The sequence below is a fragment of the Nycticebus coucang genome, chromosome 1 (genome assembly GCF_027406575.1).
Source record: "Nycticebus coucang isolate mNycCou1 chromosome 1, mNycCou1.pri, whole genome shotgun sequence".
NCBI lineage: Eukaryota > Metazoa > Chordata > Mammalia > Primates > Lorisidae > Nycticebus > Nycticebus coucang.
This window is the reverse complement of record NC_069780.1, coordinates 24,299,980-24,311,257: the sequence shown is the minus strand read 5'-3', so window position 1 is coordinate 24,311,257 and position 11,278 is coordinate 24,299,980. Positions and strand designations below refer to the sequence as shown.

Genomic DNA, 11,278 nt, shown 5'->3' with positions numbered 1-11,278 from the left:
GTCTTAAAAGAGTTCAGTTCTAATTAGGAAGAACAGTCCAATAAAATTTTAAGTGAATAAATGTGTAACGTGGATGTTAATGAGATGTGAGTAGGTGGGTGGAGCTTTCTTAGTATTTAAACTGTTGTTCTTGGAAATAGTGTAAATATAAATATGTAATATAACCACAATCTTGGGTGATGTCATTCTCAAAGTAATCAACAGGTTATTAGTGGCCTACCTCTATCATACAACATGGTAGCCCCCATCCGCGTGTGACTACTAAAATTAAAATTAATTAAATAAAGACAAAAAATGCCAATTCACCCTGGCCACATGTATCTAATAACTCTCCCATTTGGGAGATCACAGATATAAATGGGTTTCTCATGGCAGAAAGTTGCACTGGTTTAGATAACCTGGGGCAGATGAGAACTTTCCACCAGCAGTATGAACAGCAGTTACCAATTTCATACATCCTTCTCTTGGGCCCATCTTACGAATTAGGAAACAGAGGCCCCGGGCCTTATTGTGAAGTATCAGTCTGTTAGTCATCTGCGCTCCTACCAACACATCAGCGCGTCTGGGGAAGCTAATGAGGGAGAAGAAGAGCAGAGTGTGGCGAGTGGGGCCTCCATAGAATAGGAAGCGGACATTTTTATCACTGTCTTTTGCAAGTACCTATGACCTTTTCACATCTACCAGATCCATCCAAAATAGATCCCATCAGCTAGAGTTTTAGATGGAGCGGGGCAGGCAGAATCATGGAATGTTGGAACTTTGAAACTCTCTAGTAGAGGAATTTCACAGATGAAGAAACTGAGGCCTGCAAAGGTTATCTGACCACCGAGGTCACTAGTCTCCAGCGCGCGTGTGTGCGAGCGCGTGGTCTCCTTGTCACCAAGACCTTAAAATTCCCGATACAACTTTTATTAGTTTAGAAACATACTGATCTGGGGAAGTCGTTTTCTTCTTTCTAAAATGTTGGCTGTGTCAGTGTGCTGTCCTTTTAATCCATCCACTTTCCTTTTGTCTAGTCTCTCCTAATTCCACCCTCCCAACCTTGCATTCCTTCAGCATTACAAGGGCGATGCAGAACCTAGTTCACATCCATTCCTGTAAAATAAGATAACCACATCTATAGCAGTTTGAATTCCTACACAGGCTGTTAGAAATTTGGAAAATATGTCATAAATTCCACCGTCACTTGTGAGTATCTACCAATTTCGCTGTGCACTTTCTCTGGGAGTTTCTCCCGTATCACCTCACCACCCTGGCCAGCCACCACGATGCAAGCGAAGAAGGCATTAATTACTGAAGAGTGAGTTTTCATCCAGCTTTTACTTTCTGTTCCACTGCAAGGGGTCAAAGACACTTAACGTAAAGCAGTCTGACCGGCACCCCGAGATTGCAGCAGGTGGGGGCACAGTAAGAGCTTTCAGACTCTTCCTCCACCGAGCCAGACTTCAGTTCGAGTCCACACCCGGGTTTATGAAACCGTAAGCCCGAAGTCGCACAGAGAGCGCAGTCCCGGGGAATCCGGTGCAGACTTGGGCAGCGTGGTGAAGACGCTGTCAGGCGGCGGGCTGAGCTCCCCTGCACGCGGCCAAGAGGCCCCGGGCTCGCCGGCTGTGTTCCTGAGTCCGGGTCTGGCGCACCGCGGGAGGTAGACGCTCTCCCGGTCTTAGCAGCCGCCTCTTCCCCGAGGTCTCTCACCATAGCTCCTCCGGGTAAACCAACAGCCGGTCTCCACCTTCCGTCCTGGGCTGCTGTCTCTCTCCAATCTTTGCTTACATAAGGCGGACCGGCGCGCTCCCGCCGCCGGTTACCCACCCCCAGCAGAGTTGGGCTGCGCCCTCCACGCCTCCTTGGCCGCACCTCCTCGCGCCTGGACGCCCTATCTAGGAGGTGACCCTCCTTGGCCACCCAGCAGCAGCAGCAGCCAGGACGTCGCTCTGCCGGCGTGAGAACACTGAGATTGGAGATCGGGGCGCCTGGCTGTGAAGCTTCCCCCCTCCGTTCCCTCCTCCCACTCCCCCGCTCCACCCCCGGTGCCTGTGTGTGTTCCGCACAGGCGAGGAGACCCGGAGAGCAGTCCAGACTCGGCGCGCGGCAGAGCTGCGGCTGCTCCGGCTGTTGGGGGAGCCGCGGAGGTGGCGGCCTTGCGCCTCCAAGCACTTCCCAAGTGGGGGCAGCGCAGTCGCTCGCGGGAGGCGTCTGTTAGAAGACACTGGAAGAGAGGGACCTTCAAACTCCTCCTCGGCGTCTCCTCTCCATTCGCCTTTGGCCCCTGCCCTTGGAGAAAGTGGAGTGTGGGGCTTGCTGTCCTTATTTCTCCGGACTGTTCTCCGTGCACGGATTCCGCCGCTGCCCGGTGGGGCTTTCCGCTGTTTGCTCGCTCGTCTCTCGGTTTCTCCCCCTGCACACCTCTGCCGACGATGAGGAAAGGTCTGCGGGCGACGGCGGCCCGCTGCGGACTGGGACTGGGATACGTGCTGCAGATGTCCGTGCTACCTGCCCTGGCCCTGCTCAGCGCCAGCGGCACCGGCTCGGCCGCTCAAGGTAAGGGGGTCCGCCGGGCTCCGCGGCCGCCTCCCTCCGCTTCATCTTCCCCCCTCCTTCTCCTACCTAGCTCTCCCGACTTCCTCAGTCTGCGTCGTTGCTCTCTACTGGAAGCCACTTTAAATTTCACTTTCCCAACTAGGCGAGAAGCTTTGATTTTTATTTTTTACTGTCTTTCGAGATGGGCGCGCATGGACCAGGGAGGAGCAGGGTGTGGACACGCATCGGATGCGTCTCCATGCGTGTGAGCGCCTGGGGGGTCTGTAGCACTTTCCGCTCCGCGCGCGCACGGCGTTGCACACTGTACCTACAGAGATTTGGAGAGAGTCTGGCGGGTGGCGCGCCACAGACGCTTCCTGATGCGCGTTGTGCTCAGAGGCGAGCCGCGCTGTGCCAGGGCTGGGCTGGTAGGACCTTCTTTGAGTCTCTGAGCACACCAGACTCTGAAGGGCGAACAACTAAGGAAATGTGGCCCTTACCGCCAAGGACCGGCGGGCGCTGGTGCCCTGTGGCTGCTAATGGGGCGAGGGGTAGCTAACACAGCCCACCCCGCCCAGAACACGCGGCGGGAGGCAGGCCCCGGGGGTGCACGCCTCCGCACTCGCACCCTCTTGGTGGCTGCCTCCAACCCGGCGACTGGGGAACGAAAAGCCCCAGAGCTCTGGGGGAAGAGGCAAACCAAATCCGAAACTCCCTGGGGAGTTTATAACCGTGACATTTTAGTTGAACGCATGTGAGCCCCAAAATAAGTGCCTGGGGCTGTAGGAGAGCCGGGTTGGAAGAGAGAGTGGCCAGGAGTTGGGAATGGGTCAGGGAGGAGGAGAGGTCGGGAGCTGATCGCCAGCTCCCTTCTTATCCGGGAGTTTGAAGTGGTAGCGGCAGCTCCCAGCTTTCTCCGCCCGGGAAGCTGAGGGGAAGGCAGAAGGAAAGAACGAGCCAAGGCGGCCCCTCCCGGATCTCTCTGCTGTCACCTGGGCTCCGTCCTCAAGGCCGGAGCCCACCTGGGGCATTTCGCCCGGTTGAGTGGTGATAGCTGGCTGCATAGAGGAGGCTTAGGTTTTCCTACAGGGGAGGGGGTAAAGGAAGCTTGTGCAGCGCCGGAAGGCAATTCATGCATTCTCCCGCTCCTACCGCACCTTCCCTCATCTCAGTTACAGGTCTTTCCAAATCTGGAGAGCAGAGGAGGCGCAGCGGTAGCCCCGGCTCCCCGGGTGATGTTCAGACTCTGACGTTCCCTCTGATCTCGGAGAGGCGCTGGGGGCGGACGGCGCGAGCGAGTGTGGTCTGGGTGGGGAGGTAAATGATTAGCAAGGCTTTGTGAATTAGCTATGGCTACTTGGGAGTAAATGTTCCTGCTTCCCTGCTAAGTGGCTAGGCTCATAAATCCTTCCTTCCCTTCTCGTCCGATCCCTCCCATCCCCGAGGTTCTTCTCTGGTTTCCTTATACACAGCTCATCTGTCCATTTATGAATCTTCACTGAGAATCATAGCTGGTTGTCGATTTCCCGAAATTGGTAAGAAGTTCTCAGGGCGGCGCCTAAGATGCTTAGTGGGGGGTGGGGGGTGGGGGTGTATCTGGGAGCTTAAGTGAGCAACCTGATGAATGGTCGTGGAATCAACTGCGTGACTCCCTGTGGAATTCGCCCGCTGTTATTGGGCGCACAAAGCCTGAGCCAGCGGGTAGGGACCGGAGGGGGCGGGGAAGCCCACACGGTGAGAGAAGTGTTTGGGAACAGGACAAGTTAAAGTCCCCAAAGATGCCAAACAGGAGATGGGATTCCTGCTGAGAGCTTAGGGCAGCCAAATCAAAAAGACCGGGTAGGAAAAGGATCAATAAAGATAATCAAACAGGACATTGTCAATGGATTAATACTGAAAGAAAAAGGGCGAAGAGATTAAAAAGAAAAGATGCTCCGGGTGGAGACACTAAGCGTTTGCCTCTTGCGCTTTCTCTTGATAGACCAGGCAAGTCAAAGGCCGAGCATTGAGTCTCATCCTACGTGGAAAAATAGAATGTATTTTGTAGGGTGTGTGAACATCAGGGCGGCTCTCCGTTTGGTTTGTTTAGTTCCTTCACTTCTTAGTTAATAAACTTTTTGTTTGAATCTTGTGGTCAGTAAAATGCCCTATTCCACCACTTTGATCCTTGTTATCTCCCATGTTCCAGGATACCAGCTCTTCCTGGGTTGTCTGTTTGGTATCAGAGGAAGGATAAAACACCAAACTCCACTATCAGCTGCTCGCAACCCCTGTCACCGCCACTCTAATCCATTACCCGGTCGGTGTCCCCCTGAACCGCCCTTAACGCTTTCCTGGCAGGATCACACGTTTCACAAAGGTCTGCTTTTCCTTTCCCTCCTTCCTTTCTTTGGACTAGAACAACTAGCCCATATCCTCAACTATGATTTCCTTGTGTGCATACTTAAGAATTCGTTACAATGAAGTATTTTTATGAATGGAAGTGCATAAGTGGTTAAGCACTTTCCAAGGTGGATGATTTTTTTTCCTGTTGTTGGTTACTGAAAAAATTATAAGTTTTGTTTTTTAAATATATCTCTTTAGAAATAGCCAAAACCCACAATAGATATTTAAGATTAGGGGGGAAGAAATGAGTGTTACTTCTGAGTGTACTGAGTTTCGTAACTGTGGTTTCAAGGCAACAGTCACTTTCAATAGGTCCTTGGGAAATTCTCTAGTCTTTAGGCAACAACTTTCTCTTATCTGGCTGTGCCCTAATTGTTTCATTCAGGATTGCTGGGAACTCCTAGCTTTAGGGAATTTGCTGTGTTTCTGACTTCCAAGAATCAAAGGTTTTAATAGGAAAAGACTGTGTGTGTGTGCATCTGAGTGGGCTTCTGAATTGGTGCCCTCCTGTTTTATCCATTCTTTTTATCTCAGCTACACAGCACCGAAAACTTGCTTATCTAGCACCAACTAGTGTTACGAGTGTTAACACCACCAAACTCAAGAACAGGAAATTACTGGATTCTAATCAGATTGGGATAATTCTCTATTTTCTTAATTTACAGTAAAAACAACATATTTCATCCTCTCAAAGAGAAAAATTTGCTTTCATGATTTATGCACATTGGTGTGGTACAAATAGACAATTGGCCTTGGAGACACCTGAATTTCTTTGCAATTCTACCTTACAGTTTTCCATTAAAGGAGTAGAGAAAATTCATATGAATTCACACTGAGAATTTGCAATAAGGAAAAGTAGGCTAGTTTACTTTTGTTTAGAAAAATCATATATTCTAGCTTGGAGAATGGTTTTAACAGGCTTCACAAAATAAACTTTTCAAGCACTTGCAAAGCATGAGGAATCATAGATTATAAGTGATATTTATTGTTGCCCTGGCCTCCCTATGTTCTGCATACTGAAGGTAAAGAGTTAAACAAGACAGGGACCTTAAGCATCTCTCCTATTGTAGGTTTGGAGACGCTTTTCTAATCAGCATTCACACTGATCTACTTTAAGCAAACCCCCTAAGGACATGAACATGGCCTGAGTTCTACTAGGGCAAACCCTCTTAGCTTATTTAGAGTTATTACTGAGACCTAAACTTAACTGTTCTCTAACGTATGGTAGGTTCTTCAATTAGTGCAAAAAGCCATTGTGTGTTCTATTAGGCCTTCACTGCGTTTAGCACTTTTCTGATTTAGGTCATGGCTTTGCTGGAGCAGCAGAGGGAGTCACTCTCAGAAGAAACATTAAAATTATAGGCAGTAACCGCTTCAGGAAGATAATGGGGAAAGTGGTTGGGGGGTTAAGACTGAGCCAGTGCTCTGGCCTTGCAGTTTTACCCTACTTCTTTTCTAGTCTGATTTTTTGTATTTGTGGCAGTTAAATACAAACCTGTTCATATTTACCCATAAATTATAATAGAAACATATTAGCATATTTGGATAGAGTATATTAGTAGAGGTAAAGTTCTTAATCTGTACTCTCATATTATGTCCAAGATTGTGTGCTATTTGTTACAAAGTGCAAAGAGATGGTTTCAACCCTTAGGGAAGAGCAGACTAACAAGCATTTAATTATAATTCACTTTCTGAAATATAATAGTGGGCATAGGTAGAGTCCTTTTGGGATTCTAGCATCCAAAGATAGGAAACTTGGGTTGGGCTATTGTGTAGTGGTGGTGGGGAGAGGGATCTGAAATTTTTATTACAGAGAGGAATGTAAGAGCAGTGATTTGGCTGGAAGTGGCATAGTTTTATAACTAAGTGTGCATTGCAATAGCATTTTACTTAGATTCAATATGATTTTCCTGTGGCTTTGGGGAGACACGTTTAAAAATTGTTAGTCATGCATATCCATTCTGTCGGTTAGCATAGTGGTTATCATAATTTTGCTTCTAACACCTCCTCCCTGTGTGACCATGGGCAAGTTATTTAACCTCTCTGTGTCTTAATTTTCTCACATATAAAACGAGGATAATGTGCATTTTACATTATATTTAGGATTGAATGGATTAATACATACAAAGCCTGTACAGTAAGCATTAGCTCATAGAAAGTAAATATTCCTCAACTTCCAGATCTGTCAACCAGCGGCAAAGAAGCCTCTACATGAAAGAAAGTAAAAGTCAGTGATTTTGAACTCAGAATGAGTATAGCGGCTGATGATGCTTCTCCAAAAAGCAAGAAATGGCACTTTCTGAAGAGATGCTCCAAAGTGGATCGCTGCGAACTCCTGGACAGGGCATGGTTCTCTCAATAGCCTGTGTGAATCTCACTCCCTTTTAGAACATTTTTTTCTCCTTTTGTGTTTTCTCTGGGAAAATGAGCTTAATACGAGTTATAAAAATGCTGTGGAAGTCATTGCAGTTAAGTCCTGGCAACAAGCTCTACTTTTACATTTCCATCTTTATAAGGAATACTGAAAGATAACTTTTATAAATTCATAAGCACTACTATGGAAAAATCCACATCACATTCTAGAGTTTCAGATAAGGGTTTTGGGGGAAAATCAACCCTTTGTATGAATGTCAACAGTTTTTCTTTAAAAGAAAATGGACAGTATACAGTCCAAAGTACATAACTGAATTCGTATTAAAACAAAAGAAACATACAAAAATAGATTGCCATGAAGGCAAATCAAATTCACCAGGACTTCCGTGTATTCAAATTACATTTGTAGTAGCAAGCTTCGTTACCATAATTCAGAGCAGCATAAAGAATCTGGATAGCAAATTTTGAAATTTTACATTTAATTCTAATTGTTTAATTGTTATTCCTGTTTCTTGGCATGTTTGGTGCAAATATTTTCGATCTTTTTAGTTAAAACTAGAGATTTTCAGGGATGTTTATATTACTTACAGTTAGGACAGACATTTCTGCTACAAACTGATTCTGTTTTTAAATATTGACAGTCTATTCTATACTTATACCCAAATCTCCCTCTCTCTCTCTTTCTTTCTCTCATTTCGCTCCACCTAACTTCTTAAACCTATGTCCAGAATTTTTTTAGGTTTCATTTCTTCTTTGGATTTATTATTGCTTACGTGTTGGTAAGAAGGACTACATGAAACCGAGACCTTTGGTATTATTCCAATATCACTTAGTTAAGGATGTTTTACTCACAGAAAACTTAGTGTTTCTTTTTATGCTACTTCTTTCAGGGAGAATGAGTTTGCCTTGAGCAATATTAAAACATTAGTGTTTCCATTTTTCTTTTTTTTGAAAAGACATTCAGTCATTGGCTCATTTATACTTTTGCTTATTTTAAATATTTATCTCCAAATTTATGAGGATTTTAATAAAAAAATTTTATAGTAAATCTTTTATGAGTTAACAAGTATAGGAAATAGAAACTATTTTTTTTACCCTGGCTACCAGTTTGGAGCTCTTAGAAGAATTTCTGCCTTTTCATGAAAACTTAAAACATAGGTTGCAAATATTTGAGCTTTCTGAACAATGTATTAGAAAAGATTGAGCTACCTACAATTTCAGAATTAAAAAAAAATTGGGGGGTTGAAGTTGTGCGTTTTTTTACCTTGGGAATTGCTGACTCCCAAAGTTGCTCCCTTGGGGCTATAGTTTTGAAATATACAGAAGAGTGGTACCAGATTTTAAAGGCACTTAAAATGTGTCTAGCCCTTTTCATGGAGTTCATAGTGTTGAAATTGCTGTTATTAATTAAATTGGTGTTACAAATTAAAGTGAACAAGTATTGAAAGTGCCAAATATGCAGATATTTGTCCTTATGTCTCAAAGTGCTTTGTGTGGCAAAAATGAGGTATAACATCTGAAAACCCCCATGTTTGGTGAAAACCCTCTTTTAATTAAATAGCTAAACATATCTCCTTGCCGACTGGAATGTGAGAGTGAGGGGAGCCAGGTGGAATTTCATTATATTGACAAGCCTGTTAGAGTTCTAATTTTAAATACTAGCGCTCAAAATGATCATGTTAACAGCTAATATTGATGGCTTAAATTTAACTCCAGAGTTACCAGTCTTATTTGTTTTAAAATGTTGTCAGGATAGGAGGTTCTCCTTTCATTAATCATTTTATCATGTGGGTCCTGGTCTAGTTTTGCTTCTCAGCAATCATAAAAATGCCTCATGCAGATGAGCACGGATTCTGTCCTCTTCTAACTGAGAATGCTGAACCACACAAACTCCCTCAGCACATTTAACAAGTTCATTGCTGAATGCTAAGATTTCTCATTTTTAGTCAATGTCTTAGTTGATTATTTAATCATGGCCCTGCTTGAACTCAACTATTATTTATTTGTCTTTGTTTTTCTGTTCAGAAGAAAAACCTTATATTATATGAATGTGCTTTTCCAATAAAAACATATTGCTTGCATATGTAAAAATGCATCTGCAATTCAATTGGAAGAGCAAATAGTCTATGAGTAGAAATACAGGTTTTTCCCAAAACTCAGAAAAAGTAGTGTGTTGAATTATATAAACTATATAAAAGTAGTATAGAAGTAGAGTATAACATTCCTATAGAAAGGTAGTCATTTTTATGGCTTATGAATTAACTCATGAGCCCATTGTAGCGGATAGTGCCTGTAGTCTCAGCTACTAAGGAGGCTGAGATGAGGATCGCTTGTGGCCAGGAGTTTGAGGCACAAACTCACTTTATCTCTTAAAATTTTTTTTTTAAATTAACTCTTAATACACATTCTCTTAGACAATAGACGTTGAAAGAAATATTAGAGAGTGTATAGTGCAAGAATATCCACGTATAATTACAAGCAAAGAAAATTGATGTACAGTAGTCCTCCCTTATCCAAGATCCCCAGTGGATGCCCGGAACCATGGATAGCTCAGAATCCTTGATACATGCAGCATGTTTTCACAGTCTGATAACTGGCATGGCTACCAAATGCCTGATGGGCACATATCCCACTAGTGGATATGCTGGACAAAGGGATGGTTCACATCTGAGATATTTAATCATACTACTTACAACCGTACATGATTTAGAACTTCATGAGTTGCTTACGTCTGGAATTTTACCTTTAATACTTTTGGATTGAGGGGAACTTAAACGGCTGGAAGTAGGACCACAGAGAAGAAGGGCAAGACCGTACGGGACGGAAGCGAAAGGGAGCAGTTCTGCAGGCGTCTGTTCTCTAGGAAATTTGTGAGTTTGTTACCTGTACTCAAATTCAGTATTTTAAATAATCCCAACATCTTTTTGTTATTTCAAGAGCCTATCAGCCCTTTGAAGAACTAGATCAAAGAGTATGCTGTAACAAATGGCCTTCTCTAACTTTTAGAGACGCTAAAAATGTTCTCGACAACAGCACTGTTGTTTTATCACATAGGATTGTCGGAGACATTTATTTTCTCTAATCAAAACAAAATAACCAAATTACTACCACAACAAAGAATTTGTGATTGGACAAAGTAAATGGTGATTTCACTATGAGCATTGTATCTGTGGGAAATATGTTGGCATTAGAATTTAGCTTTCAATAAAGGAAGAATTATGTATTTTATTTTCATTGAATAAAAAATACCAGAAACACACATTGTAGCCACCCAACAGAAGTGCTCAAGTTTTGCAAACAGCAATCTTGAAGTCATTCTAAATAAAGCATTGATTATGTTGCCTGTCATTTTCTTTAGCAACTTTCCTTTTTCCTTCTGGATCTCCATCAGACGATGAAAGAGTGTGAGCTTAAAAATATGTTAGGATCAAATTCAAGGACTGAACTAGGCTAAGACATTTCCTGCAGAGCCTACCACGGCCATCACCCACAGAGCATAGACTGTGGCAGAGAACAGAAGCCCATTTCAAGAACTGCTCTCAGTTCTTGAAGGAAAAACAGGCATATTCAATGATTTATTATTTGTGCTATCTAGAATACAGACCCAAGGTCAATATTTTATCATAGCATTATTTAACAGGCCGTCTGACCTGAAACTTTTATCTATATAAAGTCTTGATTTGCACTTATTTCAGTTAACATAGCAGAAGAAATTTGGACTTATAAGAAGTTGAGATTGGATTTTACTGGTCCTCTTTGGGCAAGATGTACTTATTTGGGAAATCTAGACGTAAATCAGTGTCTGCCAGTATCTTCCAAGGGTCTTTATAAAATGCCTTGCCACTTCCTGAGCTCTGCTAGACATTGTCATTAACAATAATATCAAAGTTACAATTAATATCTTAAATGTCTCACACAGATAAGAAATTGAATACCATCCTCTTAAGAATTAAATGGGCATTCTTAGGAACAATGATCCCCCAAAAGAATTTGCATAAGT

At 43.6% G+C, this 11,278-nt stretch overlaps 1 protein-coding gene across 1 annotated transcript in view; it reads left to right on the top strand.

The window, feature by feature from the left end:
• Positions 1-2,082: 2,082 nt before the first annotated feature.
• UNC5C (unc-5 netrin receptor C) overlaps positions 2,083-11,278 on the top strand; it is a 398,375-nt gene continuing 389,179 nt past the window's right edge. The window contains exon 1 of the mRNA XM_053609613.1: positions 2,083-2,541. Coding sequence (XP_053465588.1) covers positions 2,418-2,541 — 124 coding nt within the window. The 5' untranslated portion in view covers positions 2,083-2,417. The remainder of the gene's footprint in view (positions 2,542-11,278) is intronic.